Here is a 26,044-nt window from a genome sequence, read left to right as displayed (position 1 = left end):
ATCAGATCTATTACTGCATCGTAGTCCAATCATATGTGTTAGCTTGTAGAAAAAGTCTGCCTCTTTAAGAGCACTGCGATCACTAAACCCATAAACTGTGTAAGGAACATTAATCAAAGGGTAGCAGATGAACCCGTAACCTTAACCTCTTCACCTTAACCCTTTCACCTTCACCCTTTCACTTTCACCCTTTCACCGTAATTCCTCGTCAAAGAAGCATTATAGAATTTCACTCTCCACATCTAGGGCAGTACTAAATACCTAAATTTGGCTCACCTGAACAGTTTTACATCAACCAATGCAAACACTACCAACTGCCTATTAGAATTCATATAAGCTACTTAGTGAATGAGTCAGACCACAAATTCACAAATTAACATTTCTTTATTAACACTTATGATAATACAATTGGCAGCATCTTATTATCAAATAATAAGAGTACTCAAAGTACTTAAGTACTTTCCCACATTACAACAGTGACTACACTTCAAACAGTACTTCATTGGCTGTAAAGTACTTTGGGACGTCCTGAGGTCGTGAGAGGCGCTGTGTAAATGCAAGTCTTTCTTTCTTAGGTAGATATCATTAATTGACAGAATTAATATCTGAGGTTAGAAAGGCAGGTTAAGAGTATGGTAGTAAAATCATCATCAGCTGGGCTCTAATGACAAGTTAGCAGCTTTTAATAGCGACTCTATTGGCTGAATTAAAATCTAGTCAGTTCAGCTCATTGCTCGTAAGCTTGCAGTTTTAGCAATGATTCCAGAAATTTGTACAACCCCATTGTTCCGAGTTGGTGCAGTAGAGCTTCATGTCTCACCTCCCTCCAGAGTGTGTGTGCTTGTTTCCGGGGAATTGGCATGATGAATCTCAGTTGGTCATTGTGGGTTTTCTTCTTTCTCCTTCTGACGTCTGCCTGTGGAACTAGACTCACCTCTGTTCTCAGAAATTTAAGTCTCACGTACGAGTGACGCAATGAATTATTTGCCTATCCCTAGCTAGTAGAGCACTTAAACATAAAGGGCTCGGTTTTAACTCCCCTCACCTAGCAGAAACCAGGTGGGGAGGTGTGACATAAGGGTGAACTGTATGAATTATCACAAGTGTTGTCAGCAGCTAAATGTGTTTACAACGCGCAAGACACCTCAAGGCCACCAGCTGTTTGACTTGGCCGTCCGCCACACGTACACTTGTTTACGCCCGAGTATAAGTATCGAGGACTTTCCAGACTCGGAGGACTTAGCCGAGGACTGGGAAGTGCGTACGGTGCCTTGGAAAACTACAGGCTCAATTACCAGCCTTCAGGGGTCCACAACGGGCAGAAGGACGTGAGCTTGTGATTGATTGTTTGTTTGTCTGTTACAGTACTTGTATGTTTTAGGTGTTACAATAAAGTAGCACCTTTTGCTTTCGCCTGTGTACTACATTGTCTCAGATCCGGAACCTGTGTTTAAAACAAAACACTACAGGGGGGGCCAATTAAACTGGAGTGTGGGCCTTACCCACTTCGTCCCTGCCCCGATCGGGCCAACTGCAATTTTAGGTTGTAGGCCCAGAAGAGGTGATTTAAAAACATTTTTTTTTTAGTTTCCTCATGGAAACCTTGCACCACCGTTGTCCCGGGCTTCCTCCCCCCACCCCTTGATGGGGATTCCCATTCAGAGCCCTCCGACGGGCTTTTTTAAAAATTCGTTCGTGGGATGTGGGCGTCGCTGGCGAGGCCAGCATTTATTGCCCATCCCTAATTGCCCTTGAGAAGGTGGTGGTGAGCCGCCTTCTTGAACCGCTGCAGTCCGTGCGGTGAAGGTTCCCCCACAGTGTCGTTAGGTTGGGAGTCCCAGGATTTTGACCCAGCGACGATGAAGGAACGGCCGATATATTTCCAAGTCGGGATGGTGTGTGACTTGGAGGGGAACGTGCAGGTGGTGTTGTTCCCATGTGCCTGCTGCTCTTGTCCTTCTAGGTGGTAGAGGTCGCGGGTTTGGGAGGTGCTGTCGAAGAAGCCTTGGCGAGTTGCTGCAGTGCATCCTGTGGATGGTACACACTGCAGCCACAGTGCGCCGGTGGTGAAGGGAGTGAATGTTTAGGGTGGTGGATGGGATGCCAATCTAGCAGGCTGCTTTATCTTGGATGGTGTCAAGCTTCTTGAGTGTTGTTGGAGCTGCTCTCATCCAGGCAAGTGGAGAGTATTCCATCACACTCCTGACTTGTGCCTTGTAGATGGTGGAAAGGCTTTGGGGAGTCAGGAGGTGAGTCACTCGCCGCAGAATACCCAGCCTCTGACCTGCTCTCGTAGCCACAGTATTTATATGGCTGGTCCAGTTAAGTTTCTGGTCAATGGTGACCCCCAGGATGTTGATGGTGGGAGATTCGGCGATGGTAATGCCGTTGAATGTCAAGGGGAGATGGTTAGACTCTCTCTTGTTGGAGATGGTCATTGCCTGGAACTTGTCTGGTGTGAATGTTACTTGCCACTTATCAGCCCAAGCCTGGATGTTGTCCAGGTCTTGCTGCATGCGGGCTCGGACTGCTTCATTATTTGAGGGGTTGCGAATGGAACTGAACACTGTGCAATCATCAGAGAACATCCCCATTTCTGACCTTGTGATGGAAGGAAGGTCATTGATGAAGCAGCTGAAGATGGTTGGGCCTAGGACACTGCCCTGAGGAACTCCTGCTGCAATGTCCTGGGACTGAGATGATTGGCCTCTAACAACCATCTTCCTTTGTGCTAGGTATGACTCCAGCCACTGGAGAGTTTTCCCCCTGATTCCCATTGACTTCAATTTTACTAGGGCTCCTTGGTGCCACACTCGGTCAAATGCTGCCTTGATGTCAAGGGCAGTCACTCTCACCTCACCACTGGAATTCAGCTCTTTTGTCCATGTTTGGACCAAGGCTATAATGAGGTCTGGGGACCGCTCCCGCCCATCGGCCATGTGGTGATTGCTGCCGGGCGGGTGTCCGAACTTGTGTGTAAATGAGACTCGGGAGCTAAAATCTCTCTGGCCCTCTGCATGTGCATTTGTTGCCCCCACTGGCACCAACCCCCTCCCCCAGCCCCCCCATGCACTGATTCCGCCCCGAATTAAAATCAACGCCTTTAAAGTATCTGTGAACTCTTGCAACCTCCCATCTTTTCTTTTGCTTCTTTCTTTCTCTCTCTCTCCCTCTTTTACTGATCTTTTTGTGTCAAAGCACCAGCTTTTATATGTGATTCTTTTGAAGTGAAAGGCTCTATTTTTGCCACCTATTCATACACTGACCAATCATGAGTGATACACCCATGGCTAAGATTTTTTTTATTTGGTGAGAATATCGTAGACATGCACATGACCAGCACTCATAATGAGCTCATTTTTAATTGCTTGATTAAAGCCAGATCTGTTCTTTAGTTCTGAAAACTCCTTTCATTATTTCCGACTTTAATCACCAATGATAAAATAATCCAGATAAGGATTAAGTTTCTCTGAGGTGTCATTGCAACAAGACTTCTCTTTTTCTCTGGCTTTAAGTTACAATGATAAGACAATTTAGATAATGTTTTTGGTCACTCCCAGATTTCTTAGCTTGTCAACAAAAGACGGCTCTTCATTCAACCTGGACAAACCTGGGTGTGCCTAACTGTGAAAAAAGCCTTTATCCTCACTGTGCCATCTAGACCATAATAAGACCATAAGAGATAGGAGCAGGAGAAGGCCATTAGGCCCTTCGAGTCTGCTCCGCCATTTAATGAGATCATGGCTGATCTGATCTTTACCTCAAATCCACTTTCCCGCCTTTCCCCCATATCCTTTGACTCCCTTGCTGATCAAAAATTTGTCCAACTCAGCCTTGAATGTGGAATACTTGAATCTGGAAGTATTCACCATTTTTAGCGTTAACTCTTTCTATTTTCCTAGAGTTCAACAGGATTCCTGAAAACTCTATTTCAAGGACCCTCTCTGGGCATTATTAGGTATTGCTGCCACATACCTGGCATCCTGATCAATCTAAAACATTCGGAATTAAACTTTACTCCTGCTCATAAATTCTAAATCTACTGTTGGAGCTGCCAAACACAACTTGCAAACAAACTCACATTTATATAATGCCTTTCATGACCTCAGGACGTCCCAAAGAGTTTCACAGCCAATGATGTACTTTAAAAATCACATTTCCATTAAAAAATACACTTTCAAACAATGGTTACAAAATGTTTTAATGAATCTTTCCCTTGGAGGGGCTGTTGATTCCATAGAAGTGAGAAGCAACACTAGTATTCCAGCTGAATTCTTTTTGCAAAATTTTAGTACTGCAGGTTTATCACTTACCAAATCCAATCCTTTCTGCCCAGGCATTTATATTATTAATTATTTCAGTGTCTCATCAGGAATGTTACACACAGAGCATCATCAGTCAATCTATTTAATATCATTATTTCACTGCGATCATATCTGGTGCTCAAATTTATTATTTTTAGTTTTAGCGCTGAGATAAAAATATGACGCCCTTATTGTGAAGTGCTTCTCCTGCAACAGAGTCTGATGCTTTCGGAATGCAAACTAGCCAGGGCATCAAACAGTGGGATTTTTTTGCTTCTCGGCCTTTTGGACAGGGGGGGTGAACACCTGCCTGATCAGCCTGGACCAGGAGAAGGCCTTTGACAGAATATCCCACACGTACACGATGGACGTGCTCTCCAAAATGGGGTTTGGGGAGGGAATCCGCAATTGGATCCAACTGCTCTACACAAACATCAGTAGCGCCGTTTCAATCAACGGGTGGGAATCAGAAAGCTTTCCGATCAAATCTGGAGTCAGGCAGGGCTGTCCTCTCTCCTCCGTCTTGTTCGTGTGCTGCTTCGAACCCTTTGCCGAGTCCATCAGGAGGGATGCGGGCATAAGAGGGGTGACGATTCCAGGCAGCGGAGGCACTCAAGTCAAGGCCTCCCTATACATGGACGACGTCGCCGTCTTTTGCTCAGATCAGCTGTCGGTCCGCAGACTGATGAGCATCTGCGACCAGTTCGAACTGGCCTCAGGGGCCAGGGTAAATCGTACCAAGAGCGAGGCCATGTTCTTTGGGAACTGGACCGACCGATCTTTTGTCCCCTTCACCGTCAGGTCGGATTACCTGAAGGTGCTGGGGATCTGGTTTTGGGGGGGCCGGGGCGTGCACCAAGAACTGGAAGGAGCGTATTTCCAAGGTGAAGCAGAAACTGGGACTGTGGGATCGACGATCCCTCTCGATCGTGGGAAAAAACCTGGTCATCAGGTGCGAGGTGCTCTCGGTGTTGCTGTACTTGGCACAGGTCTGGCCCATACCTCGCTCCTACCCGTGACAGTCACCCGAGCCATCTTCCACTTTATCTGGAGATCAAAAATGGACCATGTCCGCAGGGATACGATGTACAAATCTCTGGAGAAAGGGGGGAAAGGCGTGCCCAACGTGGCCCTCATCCTGATGGCCACTTTCGTGTGCGGCTACATCAAGCTGTGCGTGGACCCTTGGTACGCAAACACAAAGTGCCACTACGTGCTGAGGTTCTACCTGCTCCTGGTGTTACAAAGGATGGGCCTGGCCACGCTGCCACGGAACGCTCCGTCCAGTTGGACCGTTCCGCCCCACCTGTCCTTTGTCAAAATGTTTATGCAAAAAAACACTTTAACCACAAGGCGATCAGCAAGTGGTCCGCACGTAACGTCCTCGAGACCCTGCGGGAAAAGGATGGATCCTGTCGGTTGGTTCCCCGAGCAGACTGTCAATGTCATTTGGCAGAACGCCTCATCGCCAGAGCTTTCAAACAAGCACCAAGACCTAGCTTGGCTGGTGGTGAGAAGGGCCCTTCCCGTCAGATCCTTCATGCACTCCCGGACTCTCAGCGCCACCGCGCGCTGTCCCAGAGGAGGCTGCGGTGGAGACGAGACCGTCACCCATCTCCTTCTGGAATGTGCCTTTGCAAAGAAGGTCTGGAGAGACATGCAGTGGTATCTGTCCAGGTTCGTCCCGAGCAGTTCCGTAACACAGGATTCTGTGGTCTACGGGCTGTTCCCGGGGACGCACACTGAGACGGACATCAACTGCTGCTGGAAGACCATCAACTCAGTGAAAGACGCCCTTTGGTCTGCCCGAAACTTGCTGGTCTTCCAGTACAAGGAGCTGTCCTCGACCGAGTGTTGCAGACTGGCACATTCCAAGGTCCAGGACTACATGCTCAGGGACGCACTGTGGACGGGTGCGGCCGCCGCAAAGGCTCTGTGGGGGAAGGCAACCGTTTAGAGCCTTCCCGTCACTGTATACCGAGGGGCTGCAATCAGGGAAAAACCCCCTCGGGCAGAATGTAAAATTCAAATTGATGTAATAAAATGTAATGTACCTGTAATTAATCTGTAATGAATCATCTGTATTGATTGTGATGCAATCAGGCACCCCAGAGTGTCATGAACTGTAATTATGTCCAATGTGTTCATTGAACTGTACTTGATGTAACCTGCAAATTGTACAATCTGTATTGTGCATGTTTAAAATGTGATATGACAACTGTATTGTATGTATTGTTGCAAATTTTATGAATAAAGTCTATTTTTTGAAAAAAAAAAATTCAGTTCCATCAACTGCTGCTGGAAGACCATCAACTCGGTGAAAGACGCCCTTTGGTCTGCCCGAAACCTGCTGGTCTTCCAGTGCAAGGACCTGTCCTCGACCGAGTGTTGCAGACTGGCACATTCCAAGGTCCAGGACTACGTGCTCAGGGACACACTGAGGCTGGGTGCACAACCACGAGACAAGGCTCCTCACTGGCAGCGTAGACTCGTAAAATCCCCTCCCCCCCTCCCCATCATCGTCTCGAAGTACATCTTCTGGTTAAAAATCGATCACACTGCCTGTACCTCAATGACTTGAAATTCAAGTGAAAGAAGTTTCACGTCACTGAAATGTGAGCAGTGTGATCACCATCACAGTGATAGGCAGCCTCGGTATGTGATCTGTACCAATGAAACTGACCACAAATTAGATCAGAAGTGTTGATTCTTTCTCTTACATAGTTTCCCCCTTGTAGTGACTCCAACATTATTTGTGCTGTAGAAGGAGAACATTCCTGATCGTGTGCCTTTAGCAATGCTGAGCGCAAAGAATGTCTGTGCATTCCTCCCATCCAGCATTGTCCAAGGCGTCGGACGCTGGAACTTTGTTGAAGGCCTGAGCAGCAATTGATCACAGAACCATTGACTCCGATCGATCACGGAACCATTGACTCCGATTAATCACGGAACCGTTGATTCCAATCGATCACCGAACCATTGATTCCAATCGATCACCGAACCATTGATTCCAATCGATCACGGAACCATTGATTCCAATCGATCACCGAACCATTGATTCCAATCGATCACGGAACCATTGATTCCAATCGATCGCAGAACCATTGACTCCGATCGATCACGGAACCATTGACTCCGATTGATCACGGAACCGTTGATTCCAATCGATCACCGAACCATTGATTCCAATCGATCACGGAACCATTGACTCCGATCGATCACCGAACCATTGATTCCAATCGATCGCAGAACCATTGACTCCGATCGATCACGGAACCATTGACTCCGATCGATCACCGAACCATTGATTCCAATCAATCACCGAACCATTGACTCCGATCGATCACCGAACCATTGACTCCAATCGATCACGGAACCATTGACTCCAATCGATCACGGAACCATTGATTCCAATCAATCACCGAACCATTGACTCCAATCGATCACGGAACGATTGATTCCAATCGCTCACGGAACGATTGATTCCAATCGATCACCGAACCACTGATTCCAATCGATCACCGAACCATTGATTCCAATCGATCACCGAACCATTGATTCCAATCGATCACAGAACCATTGATTCCAATGGCGACACCGGCCTATTGAAAAATAGCTGGGAAGTTATTTTGGGCCATTTCTTCCCCCCATATTGCAGATATTTCCCCCTCTAATTTCCTGAGGCGGGCTCCAGTTGTGTCAATATAGTTGAAGGTGCCCACCTGTTTTGTGTAAATAGCCCGGCACCAGGAATTCTGACAGGGTGAAGGACGGCCTGGGGCCAGTGGGCAGAAATCTCGCCTCGCCATGAGGGCGATGACACTGCGGCTCATGAGGAAATTTGGGATTGAGGCTTTTAATATAACTCCAGTGCAAAGTTGGCCAATATCAAATTTAGGCCAATCAGCTTGAGGAGATGATCTCACAACACCTTGGCTCAACATCAGTTGAAGAATAGTTGCAACCAGTGAAAAGTGAACATTGACAAATTCACAGGAAGTCTAACTAAACACCTAAGAGTTTTTGGAATCATAGAATCATACAGCACAGAAGGAGGCCATTCAGCCCATCATGCCTCTGCCAGCTCTTTGAAAGAGCTATCCAATTTAGTCTCAGTCCCCTGCTCCTTCCCCATAGACCTGCAATTTTTTCCTGTTTAAGTGTTTATCCAATTCCCTTTTGAAAGTTACTATTGAATCTGCTTCCACCACCCTTTCAGACAGCGCATTCCAGGTCATAACAACTCACTGCGTTAAAAGAAAATTCTCTTCATCTCCCCCTTGGATTTTTTTGCCAATTATCTTAAATCTGCGTCCTTTGGTTACTGACTCTCCTGCCAGTGGAAACAGTTTCTCCCTAACTACTCTATCAAAACCCCTCATAATTTTGAACACCTCTATCAAATCTCCCCTTAACCTTCTCTGCTCTAAGGAGAAAAATCCCAGCTTCTCTAGTCTTTCTCCATAACTGAATTTCTATGGGCCCGACAACATCCCGGCTGTAGTGCTGAAGACTTGTGCTCCAGAACTAGCTGCGCCTCTAGCCAAGCTGTTCCAGTACAGCTACAACACTGGCATCTACCCGACAATGTGGAAAATTGCCCAGGTGTGTCCTGTCCATAAAAAGCAGGACAAATCCAATCTGGCCAATTACCGCCCCATCAGTCTACCCTTAATCATTAGCAAAGTGATGGAAGGTGTCGTCGACAGTGCTATCAAGCGTCACTTATTCACCAATAACCTGCTCACCGATGCTCAGTTTGGGTTCCGCCAGGACCACTCGGCTCCAGACCTCATTACAGCCTTGGTCTGAACATGGAAAAAAGAGCTGAATTCCAGAAGTGAGGTGAGAGTGACTGCCCTTGACATCATAGCAGCATTTGACTGAGTGTGGCATCAAGGAGCCCTAGTAAAATTGAAGTCACTGGGAATCAGGGGGAAAACTCTCCAGTGACTGATACCTAGCACAAAGGAAGATGGTAATGGTTGTTGGAGGTCAATCATCTCAGCCCCAGGACATCGCTGCAGGAGTTCCTCAGGGCAGTGTCCTAGGCTCAACCATCTTCAGCTGCTTCATCAATGACCTTTCCGCCATTGTAAGGTCAGAAGTGGGGATATTTGCTGGTGATTGCAGTGTTCAGTTCCATTCGCAACCCCTCAGATAATGAAGCAGTCCGTGCCCACATGCAGCAAGACCTGGACAACATCCAGGCTTGGGCTGATAAGTGGCAAGTAACATTCGTGCCACACAAGTGCCAGGCAATGACCATCTCCAACAAGACAGAGTCTAACTGCATCGCCTTGACATTCAACGGCATCACCATCGCCAAATCCCCCACCATCAACATTCTAAGGGTCACCATTGACCAGAAACTTAGCTGGACCAGCCACATAAATACTGTGGCTACAAGAGCGGGGCAGAGGCTGGGTATTCTGTGGCGAGTGACTCACCTCCTGACTCCCCAAAGCCTTTCCAACATCTACAAGGCACAAGTTTGGAGTGTTATGGAATACTCTCCACTTGCCTGGATGAGTGCAGCTCCAACAACACTCAAGAAGCTCAACACCATCCAGGACAAAGCAGCCCACCTGAAACATTCGCTCCCTCCATCACTGGCGCACCGTGGCTGCAGTGCATACCATCTACAAGATGCACTGCAGCAACTCGCCAAGGCTTCTTCGACAGCCTCTCCCAAACCCGCGACCTCTACCACCTAGAAGGACAAAGGCAGCAGGCACATGGGAACAACACCACCTGCACGCTCCCCTCCAAGTCACACACCATCCCGACTTGGAAATGTATCGCCGTTCCTTCATCGTCGCTGGGTCAAAATCCTGGAACTCCGTACCTAACAGCACTGTGGGAGAACCTTCACCACACGGACTGCAGCGGTTCAAGAAGGCAATTAATGCTGGCCTTGTCCACGACGCTCACATCCCATGAATGAATACAAAAAAAAATTCCCTCATCCCTCGCACTATTCTGGTAAATCTCCTCTGCACCCTCTCCAAGGCCTATGACTTCATTTTGACTTATCATTTCAAATGATAAGTGTTAGCAAAATATTAACGTTAAAACTTGGAATTTGGTGCCAACTGAAGCTTTGTAGGTTCAGATCATGCACAGAGCTCCACTATCCCTGACCAGTGAACAATGTGGATCTTAGATTGTAATGTGGGTTTGCTCATTCTGCGTTGCTGCGAGAAGGTAATGATTTCAAACTTGTGCCTGTCATTGGAACTGCTGCCTTAGAGATTGCTATCAAGTGTAGTCATCAATATTACACACATACTACAGTCAGATTTCACAAGCTTTGTACTTGATCAGAAAGGACTCCTTAAGCCAATACAGTTTTTTTGTTTTTGCCTTGCACTAACTTATCCCATTAGAAAACTTCCAAACATGTCAATCAATGGCTGCAGAATCATTTTCCGAATCATGCAATCAGCTCAGCAGAGTTGATAAAGACAAGCTTATTGACGTGTCTGATCTTAGTCAAACTTCAAATGAAATTAGTGCTGAACTCAATGAGTTGCCAGAAACTGTGAGGCAAATTTGCCACCCCCAAAATCTGAATTGAATCGAAAATGTAGTAAACAGCGAGGAGGATAGCAACAGATTTCAGGAGGACAAAGACAGACTGGTGAAATGGGCAGTCACATGGCAGATGAAATTTAATACAGAAAAGTGTGAAATGATGAATTTTGGAAGGAAGAATGAGGAGAGGCAATATAAACTAAATGGTACAATTTTAAAGGCAGGAACAGATAGACATGGGGGTTCACATTCACAAATCTTTGAAGGTGGCAGGACAAGTTGATAAGGCTGTTAAAAAAAGTATATTGGATCCTGGGCTTTATTAACAGAGGCGTAGAGTACAAAAGCAGGGAAGTTAGGCTAAACTTTTATAAAACACTGGTTAGGCTTCAGCTGGAGTATTGTGTCCAATTCTGGGCACCACAATTTAGGAAGGATGTCAAGGCCTTGGAGAGGGTGCAGAGGAGATTTACTAGAATGGTTCCAGGGATGAGGGACTTCAGGTATGTGAGAAGACTGGAGAAGCTGGGGTTGTTCTCCTTAGAACAGAGGAGGTTAAGGGGAGATTTGATAGAGGTGTTCAAAATCATGAAGGGTTTTGATAGAGTAAATAAGGAGAAACTGTTTCCAGTGGCAGAAGGGTCAGTAACCAGAGGACTCAGATTTAAGGTAATTGGCAAAAGAACCAGAGGGGAAATGAGAAGATTTTTTTTTGACGTTGTGAGTTGTTATGATCTGGAATGCACTGCCTGAAAGGGCGGTGGAAGCAGATTCAATAATAGCTTTCAAAACAGAATCGGATAAATACTTGAAAGGGAAAGCATTGCAGGGCTATGGGGGCAGAGCAGGGAGTGGGACTAATTGGATAGCTCTTTCAAAGAGCCAGCACAGGCACGATGGGCCAAATGGCCTCCTTCTGTGCTGTATGATTCAGGAAATTGAAATATTTTCAGATTCATCACAAAGTGAGTTTGAAGCTGCAGTAAATGTAGATTATTTCCTACCTCCATAATTGAAATTGTTTCCATTTAATGCCTTGCTCAGCTGCTCCTCTCACATATCCAGTTCCAATTTGGCTGAGCTCGAGTTTTGTTACGCTCCGCCCCCCTCACATTGAGAATAAGTTCGCTGGCTTGTCGCTGGACAAAGCATTTAACCAGCCACAGAGAATGCTGGCTAGCCTGTCCTATGTTACATAATCTCTATGAAAGGCACTGCTGTAATAATACTTAAATCATAACCAAATTTCTGTTTGCAGCTGCAGTCAGTCTACTGTGCAGAAACTCATCTGATCAAATACTGTTAGAGCAACATTTTGGCATAAGGAAAACCCTTATTAAGTCAGCAGCAGCTTTGGAGTCCAAGTGAAGAGCAGGTAAATGAGTTTTCCAGACTTATATGCACTGTAATGATGGGATTTAAAAAAAGGAATTGTTACATGATGATGTGAATTTGGTCATTTTTGTCAGGGCTGAATTTTCTCAAGAGCATGTTGAATTAAAAATTTGCATGTCAGTCATTTCATTCCAGGCCAGCTTGGATCCTTGTTCTAAATGTGACAGAAAGGTTTGGAATGGTTTAATTTTTTCACTACATGAGGACAGGTTAAAACCTGTGAAGATAAGCCCCCCGCCCGTGAAAGTGTCCTTTTCCTGTGTATGTAATCGGCCGGGTTTCTGGTCATCCCGCTCATTCACCATTGGGTACAAGTCTGCTATGTTCTGAGCTGTGAGCTGAATCCCAAGTCTCTTAACTCTTTACTCCCAAGTGCAGGGAAACTTCTACCTCTGTGGGATTTCTGCTTCTGTTTGTTTCACTTGCTGTCACACTGAACTAAAGATTGACACCGAAACATAGGAACAGGAGGAGGCCATTCAGCCCCTCGAGCCTGTTCCGCCATTCAATTAGATCAAGGCTGATCTGTATCTTAACTCTGTCTACCCACCTTGGTTCCGTAACCCTTAATACCCTTTTGCCTAACAAAAATCTATCAATCCCAGTTTTGAAATTTTCAACTGACCCCCAGCCTCAACAGCATTTTTGGGGGAAGAGAGTTCCAGATTTCCACTCCCCTTTGTGTGAAGAAGTGCTTCCTGACATCACCCCTGAACTAATCTTAAGATTAAGTCCCCTTGTTCTGGAAATAATTTCTCTCTATCTACCCTATCAATTCCTTTAACCATCTCAAAAATCTCAATTAGAAACCCCCTTAATCTTCTACACTCGAAGAAAATACAAGCCTAGTCTATGCAACCTGCCCTCCTAATTTAACCCTTTTAGCCCCTGAAGTATAAAAGTCCTGAAACTTCAGGAATAACTTCATTAGGGCAATATTAATCTCATGCAACTCGAATATATGCTTCAACCAAAAATAAAAGAAAGCGGTTTAGAGATAATTTTTGGATGGCAGGTTTGGGAACGAACACTGAAATTTCACTCTCGTGTGCCGGTAGTGTTGGCACATGCTGGGCTCAGAAGTGGTAAAAAATCAGAGGCGGGCTGACTGTGACTGTTCACATCAACGTTTACCCCAGCATAATTTGAAAGTACTGCATACATAATTGATCAACAACAACTACTTGCATTTATATAGCGCCTTTAATGTAGCACAAACGTCCCAAGGCGCTTCACAGGAGCGTAATCGAACCAAGCTTTGACACCGAGCCACATAAGGAGATATTAGGACAGGTGGCGAGGCGGAAAGGTTTAGGGGAGTGAATTCCAGAGCTTAGGGCCTAGGTCGCTGTAAGCACGGCCGCCAATGGTGATGCGATGAAAATCGGGGATGCGCAAGAGGCCAGAATTGGAGGTGCGCAGAGATCTCGGAGGGTTTTAGAGCTGGAGGAGGTTACAGAGAAACAGAGGGGGAGGCCATGGAGGGATTTGAAAACAAGGATTCAATATCTTTGGTTTACATTCAATGCAAGTCCAGCAATTCTTTTCAGTCAGAAACATCTTATATTTGCTACCACTTCCAAAGGATAACTAAACTCTAGAATAAATTTACCTGAGCCATCTATTGGTTTGGACCAATATGCCTCCGTCTGCTCCAAGTTAATGTTTATGTCAAAGAACTAACTGAGGTTGACAGATATATCCTGATTTTTTTAATATATTGTGTTATGTTTAATCCCTGACAGGTTTGAGCATGCCAAACTACAAGTTAACTTATTTCAAATTGAGAGGGAGAGCCGAGACTGCTCGTTATATTTTTGCATACAGTGGAATAAAATATGAAGACGACACAATTGAAAGATCAGACTGGGCCAATTTAAAACAAAGTAAGTAGCACAGATTAAAAATGACCTCTGAAACAATTAATAATTTGAGACTTTACTTTTCCACTTTCTCCCATTGCATTGTCTCTTCCCATAGATGGAATCAGAATTTGGATTCCACGTTGAAATCCATCCTGCCCTGGATGGGTGGACTTTGTGTCAAAAACCAATGTTCAGAAACTAAATGAATTAAAAAGTTGCTTGATGGCAGGACTATATTTTTGAAATGATAATTTGACAGACCAGAGAGCAGGTAAATTTCATGTCTCTGCTGGCTGAACAATCAAAGGGAGATTACTGCCGAATGACAGTAATATCCCAATGTAAACATCTTTCTTCACAAGGCGTGAGTTCTGCTGTGGGTTACAAAGGCATGGCTTTCACTGGAAAGGATTTCCATGACTAAAAGCACCGCACTGAATACTCAGCATTAGTCTTGAGGTCTGAACTCTGTGGATTGGAAGTTCATAGAATCCATATACAACGTCAAGCTAGATATTCAGGAGATAAGTATATGAGGGAGGACGGAATACAACAATAACAACTTGTATTCATATTGTGCCTTTAACGTAGTAAAATGTCTCAAGGCGCTTTACAGGAGCGATTATCAAACAAAATTTGACACCGAACCACATAAAGAGACATAGGAAAGGGTGACCAAAAGCTTGGTCAAAGAGGTAGGTTTCAAGGGGTGTCTTAAAGGAGGAGAGAGAGAGGTGGAGAGGTTTAGGGAGGGAATTCCAGAGCTTAGGGCCCAGGCAGCTGAAGGCACGGCCGCCGATGGTGGAGCGAAGGAAATTGGGGATGCGCAAGAGGCCAGAATTGCAGGAGCGCAGAGATCTCGGAGGGTTGTAGGGCTGGAGGAGGTTACAGAGATAGGGAAGGGCGAGGCCATGGAGGGATTTGCAAACAATTAGAATTTAGAATTTTAAAATTGAGGCCTTGCCGGAATAGAAGGTCATGCTGATAGGGTGAGATGAAGTAAAGTGAGAGGAAGCTCATGTGGAGCATAAACGCCGGCACAGACCGGTTGGGCCGAATGGCCTGTTTCTGTACTGTACATTCTATGTAATTCACATGGGGAAAAACTGTTGTAGCCGTGGCCTGAGCTTCAACCAGCGGCAAGTGAAACTGCTGAAAGATGTGATTCGAGGCGGGGGGGTGGGGGGAGATCAGTTTTTCTGGTGGCTGGGGTTATTTTACTAAATTGCTACGAGGATCATATTTGTCATAATGTTTTGAAGAGTATCTCGCCCCTCCATCTATTCTTTTGTTATTAAACGTTTGGAATGATAGCGAGGTGGATTGGATAACAGCCAAAAATGTAAATATGGCGAATGGTTTCAGTTTTTATCTCTTGTGCAGAACCAACTGTGAAATCAATTTGGCCTTGGTTCCAAATTGTTGTCGTGTTGGGTCCTGTTTTTGGAGGAGGTCATAAAAATCTGGATCCCACAGTACAGTGAAGTAGCAAGGTATTACGCAGTAAGTCAGAGTAGGGGCACCCCATACTCCCAGGCACTTCCCTTCACCGCTTGATTTGGAGGATTAAGAAAAGGAAAAAGGTGAGTTTTTAAAGTAAGGCAATCCAGAGCAGGCTGAGCTAAAGTGATTTGGGCCTAGTAGCCCAATAAACCCACTCTTTGGAACAGAATCCAGAGAGAGCAGAAACCTCAACAAATAATTAATATACAGAATGCTGGAGTTGCACCCTGTAGTTTGAAAGAAAAATGCTGATTTATTGGTGATTTTGTTACAACTACACAAATGTTATGACATCATGACCGCGGCGTAGGGTCTGACAAAAGGGAAACAGCTGAAAGATGGGATTGGAGGGGGAGACTGTCATGGTGTCTGGGATTTAAATGATACAAAATCGTAAATCTTGGAGAGATAGATGTGTCTAAAGCCTAAATTCACAGATATGTTTTCCACCATTGGCTTTACCGCTGGTGATCTAACAATTCAATGATTCACTTTAAAAACAAAGTAGTTATTTTGCCTCAGCCAGATCCCATGCTACCAATTCACTTGAGAAAAAACAATTACTACCAGCATCAGTGCTTTTGTTGCATAAGAAAATCTAGCCTTTATCAAAAGCAAAAATAATTGTTTTGTTAAGCTCTGACTATAGTCTTGGCTGTCACCTTTGACCTCCCTCTCTTAAATGGTGCACTTTGTAACCCAGAACACACTCAGCACCAATTAGGTAAATTACCAGAACATCCGCATGAATTAGGCGATTAACTTCGTATTTCATTGTGGGAGTGAATGGAGAGCCCCGGGGTTTGATTTGTAAGTATTAGGTAGCTGTGGTGAAAGAATACGACATTCACAGACACCACGAAGCAAACCGCAGAGAGAAATATAATAATTGCCCAGTAAAGTTACGTGAGATACATTTTCTGAATCGTTTAAAAAGCAGCGACGTTTGCTAATGCTGGCCGTGTAAGTGATATTGTTGTTGTTTATGCTGCATACACTTGATCACTTCAGTATATTCTGTATTGGGAACTGCTACATTGCTCTGTGCTATAGGCATCTCTCATTTATCTAACTACACACATTTGAAATCAGATATTGGCCCCTCTCCAAAAACAGATTCCTATTAGAAATAAGCATGTGCGTAGGACCGCAGAACAAGTGTAAAGCCCAGTTTTGTTTTAACTTCATGTACATTGTGGGAGAAAAAAATCCTGTCTTTGAAGAATTAAATTCAATCAGTGGGGATTTTCTGTCAGCCTCAGATCAGCTTGAGACAGGAACGCTCTGAAAACTATCACTGTCACACTGTGTTGTTGGCCACTGAGGGAGTATGTATAAATCTAACAGCTGCTACAGTTTGCTTTATAACATGAGTCATCGATAACAACAACAACTTACATTTATATAGCGCCTTTAATGTAGTGAAACGTCCCAAGGTGCTTCACAGGAGCGTAATCAAACAAAATCTGCCACCGAGGACACATAAGGAGATATTAAGACAGGTGACCAAAAGCTTGGTCAAAGAGGTAGGTTTTAAGGAGCGTCTTAAAGGAGGAGAGAGAGAGGTAGAGAGGCGGAGAGGTTTAGGGAGGGAATTCCAGAGCTTAGGGCCTAGGCAGCTGAAGGCACGGCCGCCAATGGTGGAGTGAACAAAATCGGGGGATGCACAAGAGGCCAGAATTGGAGGAGCACGGAGATCTCGGAGGGTTATAGGGCTGGAGGAGGCTACAGAGATAGGGAGGGGCGAGGACATAGAGGGATTTGAAAACAAGGATGAGAATTTTAAAATCGAGGCATTGCCGGAATAGAAGGCTATGCTGATAGGGTGAGATGAAGCAAGGTGGGAAAAGGCTCATGTGGAGCATAAATACCGGCACAGATCAGTTGGGCCGAATGGCCTGTTTCTGTGCTGTACATTCTGTGTAATTCACATGGGGAAAATTCGTTGTAGCCTTGGCTCGAGCTTCAATCAGCGGCAAGTGGAACAGCTGAAAGATGTGATTCGAGGAGGGAGGCAGGGAGGGGCGAGGGATTTGAAAACAAGGATGAGAATTTTAAAATCGAGGCATTGCCGGACCGGGAGCCAATGTAAGTCAGCGAGCACAGGGGGTGATGGGTGAACGGGACTTGGTGTGAGTTAGGGTACGGGCAGCAGAGCTTTGGATGAGCTCAACTTTATGGAGGGTGGAAGATGGGAGGCCGGCCGGGAGAGCATTGGAATGGTCAAGTCTGGAGGTAACAAAGGCATGGATGAGGGTTTCAGCAGCAGATGAGCTGAGGCAGGGGCGGAGACGGGCGATGTTACGGAGGTGGAAGTAGGCGGTCTTGGTGATGGAGTGGATATGAATTAGGAAGCTCATCTCAGGGTCAAATAGGATGCCAAGATGGCAGCATGGGCCAAAAATAAGGAGCAAATACACGTTAAAAGTAGAGCTCTGTGTTTTGCACCTTGTGTGACGATTATACAGTATCAGTAACAAAGATATCGGACGTTTTTGGAAAAAGCTACTGAACCAAAGGGGCAGGAGGGCATTGTGGAGACAATGGTGTGAAGAGGCAATAGATCTTGAAAGAAACTCTGCTTAAAGGAGCAATGCCAATGTCTGGTTGGAAATTAATGTGTAACTGAGGGGCACAATGATGTGACCAGCTACTTTGCGGAGGCGTCGTGCCACCCTCACAGCCCGTTCTGTAGTGCTGCTGTTGGTGGAGGCTGTTCTTGGCTGTCCCTGTAGCCGAATCTTTGTGAAGACGCCCACAGGTGAAGAGCCTGCTGACAATAACTGCTTAGCTGTACACAAGAGGACTGGCCACTTGGGTAAGGGATTGGCACCTGTACCTAGCATTAGCCAACACCTCAGGAGAGAAGGGCAGCAGGTGTCAGTTTGGCTCGGGTGGTAGCACTCTCACTTCTGAGTCAGGGTTTAGACCTCACTTCAGCACGTAATCTTGGCTGATTACTTCAGTGCAGTACTGAAGGCGTGCCGCATTGTTGGAGGTGCTGTCCTTGAGACGAGATGTTAAACCATGGACCCAGCAGGTAGCTGTAAAAAGATCCCATGGCACTATTGAAAGATGAGCAAGGGGAATAGTCCTGGTGTCCTGGCCAACATTTATCCATCAACCAATACCATCAAAACAGATTAGCTGGTCATTTATCTCACTGATGTTTGTGGGGTCTTGACTGTGTGCAAATTTGCTGCTGCGTTTACCTACAAAGTGATTCATTGGCTGTGAGGTGCTTTGGGATGTCCTGAGGATGTGAAAGGTGCTATGTAAATGCAAGTCTTGCTTCAAAATTCCATTTTGTTTTACATTGACTGCTATATCCCCAGTGAATGATTATGTTACTTTAGAATTGAAGAGTGGAGAGAGATTATCATTTTGTACCAAGGCTATTTTATTCTATTTAATCGAGAGGTTTGCCTGGATGATAGCATGTCTAATACTATGAATGCTCATGGAGAGATTGGATTCAACTATCACACTAATCTGGACTCTGTGTGGTTTGCATTCCAGCTCTGCTTTTTAAACAACTTCCAATACTGAGGGTGGATGCAATAGAAATCAACCAGAGCACTGCTATTGGGAGATATCTGGCCAGAGAGACAGGTAAGGTTAGCCTTGGTGTTTCCTCGTCGTTACAGTCTCGGTGGGAGTTCAGTGTGATCTCCTCTCTAACCCGACAATTACACTTAAATATTGCATTTTCTTTTTGAATCTTTCTTAGGCCTAGCGGGAAAAAGCAACCTGGAGCAAGCTCAAGTGGATGCCATCGTGGACACAATAAACGATTTCATGAATCTGTTCCCCTGGACAGAAAGGGACCAAGATGTGAAAGTAGGATTGAGTTTTGAACTTTGTAAGACGGTGCAGTGTTACTGATGTTGACATAAACATAGTATCTCAGATATCAGCTGTGACTTAGTTGGTAGCACCCTTACTTCTGAGTCAGAAAATTGTGGGTTCAAGTCCCATTCTAGGGACTTGAATATATAATCTAGGCTGACACGTCAGTGCAGTACTGAGGAGGTGCTGTCTTTCAGATGAGACGTTAAACCAAGGCCCTGTCTGCCCTCTCAGGTGGATGTAAAAGATCCCACTTTCAAAAAAGGAGGGGAATTCTCCCTGATGTCCTTACCAATATTTATTGCTCAACGAACACCTAAAAACAAATTATCTGGTCATTATCTCATTGCTGTTTTTGGGATCTTGCTGTGTGCAAATTGGCTGCTGCGTATCCTACATTACAACAGTGACTACACTTCAAAAAGGTACTTCATTGGCTGTAAAGCGCTTTGGGATATCCTGAGGTCGTGAAAGGCGCTATATAAATGCAAGTCTTTCCTTCTCTCTTATTTCAAAAGTAACGAGTTCATGTTTCTTCGTCTGTACCAAAAATGTTGACCCATAACATTTTCAGCAGCAACTTTAAAAATACATCATTTTAAAAAAATATATAGCTCGAAGTGCTGCAACACCAGATTTATAATGATTTAGCTTCAGTGCTCGGATACCTACTTCCAAAGTAGTGCCCCAAGTAATATTTGAGGGGAGGGAAGAGATCAAGAATTTTTTTTTCAACTGCTGATTGTAAAAACTTTAACATGGATTGTTCAGAGCTTCCCGACATCGAACCATCCGAGTCTCCCACATTTTTAACTGGAAGAGTCCCTCGAGGTGCTGTTGAGTGCATCCTGCAGAACGCTTGTATGTGTCACTGTCGTATGGCATTGAGGCATTAACGTCTGTAGTGAGGCAGGACATCTTTCAACCCTAACTTACTGCAAATGCATACGGGTATAATTATGGAATAACATGAAAAACAGGCACCCGTTATTATACATAGAATTACAAAGAATTAGGGCTAGCCGCACAGAAACAGGCCATTCGGCCCAACTGGTCTATGGTGTTTATGCTCCACAAGAGCCCCCTCCCACCTTATTTCATCTCACCCCATCAGCATATCCTTCTATTCCTTTCTCCTGCATGTGTTTATCTAGCTTCCCCATTAAATGTATCCAAGCTATTCACCTCAACTACTCCTTGTGGTAGCGAGTTCCACATTCTAACCGCTCTCTGGGTTAGGAAGTTTCTCCTGAATCCTTTATTGGATTTATTAATGACCGTCTCATATTTAAGTCCCCTAGTTTTGGACTCAACCACAACTCCATCATCACTCCATCCCCTCCCCGGCCACTGTCTCAGGCTGAAGCAGACCGTTTTCAGCCTCAGCATCCCATTTGGCCCTGAGCAGAGCTTCTGAACCCATATCCTCTCCATCACAAAGATCGCCTGCATCCGTTGGTGGTAGAGAAAGTGTTCGCATTAAAAGGTTTCTACTGTATAACATGTACAGACTCAGCAAGATGGTTTATCTGCACGAGATAATTACTTTCTCCTTTACAGCAAAAGAGGACCAAAGATATTTTAGCCAATAACGTCCCTACACTGTTGGAGGGTCTTTGCAAGCTGTTGGGAGACCGTACTTGGTTTGTTGGCGATTCAGTGAGTATAACTTATTGAGGGTCATCATGAAGTCTACTAATAATAATGTTAATAAACTTCACGGGCAGGGGATTCTCAGGAGCGACACAGGGACAATTTACCGAATGTCCACTCCTGATTGGGAGCCTCGCCCACTGAGAGTGCTGATCAGGTTGTCACGGCTGTCGCCTCATGATTTTTTCTCTGGTGGAAGAATCTGTCCTCGGGTGTCACTCCATGGAGAACAAGGAAAAATTCAGCAAGCAAAACAGTTTACTGTGGCCCATCTCCCCCCGCCTGACTTTTCAGTTAGTTTATCTAGTGAGTAACTTGGCCATATAGACCAGGAGTGTCCCAGGTTCTACTCCTGGTCTGTGCTGAATGTGCTGTTCTCAGTGTGGAAGGTGGTAGGGGAACTAGAACTGGCCTCAGCTCCCCTGGATTAGTAACGGGTAAAGCCCTGCTCCATATTGGTATCCGTTGCCAGCTTTGCGGGGGTATGCAGTGTGTGAAAGCCAGGAGAGGATAAGGACAGGATCAAGATCAGGATCAGGATATGGCTTCACTGTGATGTCCCATTGCCATTTAATCACCTACCAATATTCAAATGTCTAGACTCACACATGAAGATGCCTGCTTTTTGGGATGCAGTCTATCAGTAATTTGAGACATGACATGTGGTAAGTGTAGCATGCTTGGGAGGAACAGGTGACTTTGGACCTATGGTTTCCAAAGCCCTCCATCAGTGGGGTTTTCCTCACCTCATGTCTGGATCTGTTATCGACTAATTGATGGAGATTGATTGCTATGATTAGTCAACAAATCCATTATCACTGTATCATGCGACTACCAGGATGGAAGGCAGCGAACTAGATGGACCTTGGTCTTTTCTCGTCTAGCGATTATGAATGGCCAAATCGGTGATTGGTGCTTGAGAAACCGTGCCTTATCAAGGAGTCAATGCCTTTGGAAGATGGGAGAGGAAAAATTTGCAGATAAAAAAAGAGGCCATTATGATTTAACGATTGTTAATGTGCAACTCTGTAATTCTGCAAAATACTGATCTTTTTAAAAAAAAATCTGTTTCTTTCTAGGTTACCTGGGCTGATTTTCACTGGGCTGTCTGTTCTATCACCCTCACCAATCTAAATAGTGACATCTTGCACAACTATCCCAAAATGTTGGCTTTGAAAGAACGAGTGGAAGCCCTCCCCAGAATTGCATCCTGGATAGAACAGAGACCAAAAACTCCATTGTAACGTTATGGCATTGATCTTAAAAACACTTTTATTACAGTATTTAAAATTGATGTTTTAATCAGACTAAAGTATAATTCTTTAACCTGTATTTTCAAGTATCAAATGTATCAGCCTTTTTTCTGTAATAATTGCGGTAGATTTCAAGGTTATAAGCTTTAAGTTTCTCATTTGTTGGCCTTTCATCCGAACATATTAAATTATGAGGACAGTTTGCATAGACTAGACTTGTATTCCTTTGAATAGAGAAGATTAAAGGGTGATCTAATTGAAGTGTTTTAAGATAATTATAGGATTTGATAGGGTAGATAGAGAGAAATGATTTCCTCTGGTGAAGGAATGCAGAACAAGGGGGCATAACCTGAAAATTAGAGCTAGGCCATTCAGGGGTGATGTCAGGAAGCACTTCTTCACACAAAGGGGAGTGGAAATCTGGAACTCTCTCCCCCAAAAAGCTGTTGAGGCTGGGGTTTAATTGAAAAATTCTAAACTGAGATTGATAGATTTTTGATGGGCAAGGATATTAAGGGTTATGGAACCAAGGCGGGTGGATGGTAATAAGATAGAGATCAGCCCTGATCTAATTGAATGGTGGAACAGGCTCGAGGGGCTGAATGGCCTACTCTTATGTTCCTATGTTCCTATATACACCTGACTTCAATTGTATTTCCAATGTTTTGGATGAAATGGGACAGATGCTGTCAGGTGGGCCTTTTTTGCAGTCATGACCGGGAGTCGCGATTGTTTTGTTGCCTTCCTGGTGCCAGAGTGAAGGACATCACAAAACAGATTGGAAAAACTTCTGGGAAGGGAGGGCGAGCAGCCAAAAAGCTGTGGTCTAGGTTGAAACTAGTAACATAGACAGAAGTAAGTTTGAGGTCTTGCAGAGGGAGTTTGAGGAGTTAGGCACGAAGTTGATAAATAAGAGCTATAGGGTGCTAATCTCCGGATGGTTCCCGTGCCCTGTGCTGGACACGTTAGAAAGATTAGAATGGTCAATGTGTGGCTGCAGGGCAGGTGCAGGAAGAAAGGGCTCACACAGAAGGAAGAGAATAAGGCTCAATGTTCCAAAGAATTGGAGTCAGGATGGTGTGCTAGGTATGCGAATGTACAAGCATTCAAACCAAATTTGGAGAGTTGGAAGCATTAATAACTGTGGAGGGATGTGATACAGTAACAGAGATGTGGCTTAAGTTTGGGCAGGACGGTGAAATTAATATTCCTGATTACAACATTTTCAGGAGAGATAGGGAGGGAAAAAAGCAGGTGGGATGGCAGTGTTAGGAAGAGAATTGGTCCAATTCTCGCTGTACAATGCAGGCCAGGGAATAGTGGAGATGAGACAGAGGTTGTGACCAGATAATCAGTTTTTATGTAAGATATGCGAGAACAACAGGGGAATAATATTGGTTGATGTTAACTATCCTAAGGTAGACTGGAATAAAGAAAATGCATGTGGTCAAAGTGGGAAACACTTTTTACACTTTCCTAGATCAGTATGTTACTGCCTGCAGTAACTTTGGTAGAAGTTAGGTGTCACCTTTGACTCAGTGGTAACACACTTGCTTCTGAGTCAGAAAGTCATGGGTTCATAGTCCCACTCCAGACACTTGAGCGTATAATCTAGGCTGATGCTTCAGTGCAGTGCTGAGGGAGTGCTGCACTGTTGGAGGTGCCGTCTATCCTCTCAGGTGGACGTAAAAGATCCCATGGCACTATTTCAAAGAGCAGGGTAGTTCTCCCTGGTGTCCTGGCCAGTATTTATCCCTCGACCAATATCACTAAAAACAGATGATCTGGACATTATCTCATTGTTGTGTGCAAATTGGCTGCCATATTTCCTACATTGCAGCAGTGACTACACTTCATTGGCTGTAAAGGGCTTTGGGATGGCCTGAGGTCTCTGAGCTCTCTGTGAATGGTGACTTACACATTGAAATCTTGCTTTAAATGTGTAATTAGTTCTGACCATGAAAGATTCATTGAGATTGGATGTGTCAGCAACTATTTGGAGGGGCAAAATGACCATTGGCATTCCTAAATAAAATGTGAAAAATAATTGCCAAGAAAGCATACTGTGTTCTTTTTAAATCCAATGCTATTGGTTAAAAGTTTTTTTTTCCCAATGTAATTGTAATCGTTAGAATATTCAATTATTGTCTTTAATTTTCCGTATTCCTCAAATGGAACAAATTTTGTAAAGTACAATATGGATCTTTAATTTTAATTTGGCCAGTTTATCTAAAACCTGTGCTTTCAGAATTAATGTAGCTGCCAACTTTTTAAAAAAGTGTCATTGGTGCTGCTTTTTGCATATTATGTGGCATAATAACAGGGCATAGCTGGAGACAACTAACAAGTACCAATAGCTACAAATTTAATTCTGATGGTAGCAGAAAGGCAACGGAGAAATTATACTGGGTACCTACAGGAAAATCAGATATGCCCATTGTTGAATTAGCTTGGGAAGTTATGGCTAACTTTGGACTTGAACTTCTGCGTTCAATGCACAGTTTCAAATTATTGCACTGTCTGGAAGAGTTCCACAGGCAAAGACCATAGAAGCTTACAACGCAGGAGAAGGTCAGTCGGCCCATTGTGTCTGTGGTGGCTCTTTGCTACACCAATCCAAAACTAATCCCGCTTTCCTGCTCCCTCCCTGCAGCCCATCCTCTGCTTCAAATATATATCCCTTTAAAGATGCAATGGTCTCTATCTCAACTGAGAATGTAGGATCAGTAAATTTACCTTTACACAACGCAGTGAGCTCCCCACATAACCATCTTCTCCCTAGCTTTAGATTAAGCTCCTCCACTCTTTCCTCGTACCCTTTGTTCCAGCATAGATTACATCAGAGTTGTCCAATATATTAGCCACTAGCCACATGTAGCTAATTGGGAATCCAGATGTGGCTAATTGCATTTCTGATTAGTAAATAAAAAGTTTATCCATGGCCTATGCATGTGTATTTTAACATTTTTGTGCATTTGTAAGTAAAATGGCAAGCAGAGTGTGTGAGTGTGTTTTGATCCTTGTGAGTGTTTTACTGAATGGTAGTAGATGTTTAAGTAAATATACACACGTGAAGTACATTTACCTGTATTATGTGACTGAATTAAGCAGTTTTCTACTAAAGCTGCTAGCCAGCAATTTCTAATGGACAACGCTGAATTGGATACGGTCATTCATCCAAGCAATTTAATGTCTGTAACTGAAAATAGTTTGCTATCCATATAGAATAAAGACCGTGGACAGCTTTATGTCAATTTTTCTTCAGTTATGAATGTTTTTTTTTGAGTCCTAAAGATAACATGCTATTTTCCTGCCAACTTGACCAAGCATTTGTCTGCCCACTTCTGCCAACTGTCTTTATTTCAGCAAGAGAATTAATCATTTAGTGCAGCAGATGTCATTGGCAAAGAACATTTTGATTGCATCCATCAGTTCGTTAAGAGCTCAATATAGGCAGCACGCTATCAAAATTTGCAGCTAAGTACAAAAATAGGGAGCATGGTTAATTGTGAAGAAGACTGTAACCAATCTCTGAAGGACCGAGACACATTAGTAGATTGGGTAGATAGATGCCATGTGAAATTTATTGAGAAGTGTGAGATGATACATTTTGGGAGGAAGAACGACTAGGGCAGAGGTTTAGGGGTTGAGTTACAAGTATCTTTAAAAGTGGGAGGACAAGTTG

The 26,044-nt window shown here is 44.4% G+C and overlaps 1 protein-coding gene across 3 annotated transcripts; it reads left to right on the top strand.

Annotated features, from left to right (window-relative positions):
* The first annotated feature begins 1,242 nt into the window (after nucleotides 1–1,242).
* On the top strand, nucleotides 1,243–25,613 carry LOC137330188 (hematopoietic prostaglandin D synthase-like). Of its 3 annotated transcripts, none has more exons than XM_067994474.1 (7): nucleotides 1,243–1,328; nucleotides 12,100–12,216; nucleotides 13,982–14,122; nucleotides 19,124–19,216; nucleotides 19,335–19,444; nucleotides 21,014–21,112; nucleotides 22,186–25,613. In XM_067994474.1, the coding sequence occupies exons 3-7, from the start codon at nucleotides 13,990–13,992 to the stop codon at nucleotides 22,348–22,350; spliced, it is 600 nt and encodes a 199-aa protein (XP_067850575.1). In that variant the 5' UTR covers nucleotides 1,243–1,328; nucleotides 12,100–12,216; nucleotides 13,982–13,989; the 3' UTR covers nucleotides 22,351–25,613. The 3 variants fall into 3 exon arrangements, with proteins under 3 accessions (XP_067850575.1, XP_067850576.1, XP_067850574.1); XM_067994475.1 differs by lacking the exon at nucleotides 1,243–1,328 and adding an exon at nucleotides 11,789–11,806; XM_067994473.1 differs by lacking the exon at nucleotides 1,243–1,328 and having other exon boundaries at nucleotides 11,986–12,216.
* The last annotated feature ends 431 nt before the right edge of the window (nucleotides 25,614–26,044 follow it).

This window comes from Heptranchias perlo, chromosome 1 (assembly GCF_035084215.1).
Source record: "Heptranchias perlo isolate sHepPer1 chromosome 1, sHepPer1.hap1, whole genome shotgun sequence".
Taxonomy (NCBI): domain Eukaryota; kingdom Metazoa; phylum Chordata; class Chondrichthyes; order Hexanchiformes; family Hexanchidae; genus Heptranchias; species Heptranchias perlo.
Note: the sequence above shows the minus strand (reverse complement) of the source record. Positions and strands in the feature narration are given on the sequence as shown.

Excerpts from the sequence above, each read along its gene's own strand:
- LOC137330188 (XM_067994474.1), top strand. The coding sequence starts at position 13,990 with ATGCCAAACTACAAGTTAACTTATTTCAAATTGAGAGGGAGAGCCGAG. Across the intron at positions 14,123-19,123 it reads CTGGGCCAATTTAAAACAAA|CTCTGCTTTTTAAACAACTT; the intron begins GTAAGTAGCACA and ends TTTGCATTCCAG. Across the intron at positions 19,217-19,334 it reads ATATCTGGCCAGAGAGACAG|GCCTAGCGGGAAAAAGCAAC; the intron begins GTAAGGTTAGCC and ends AATCTTTCTTAG.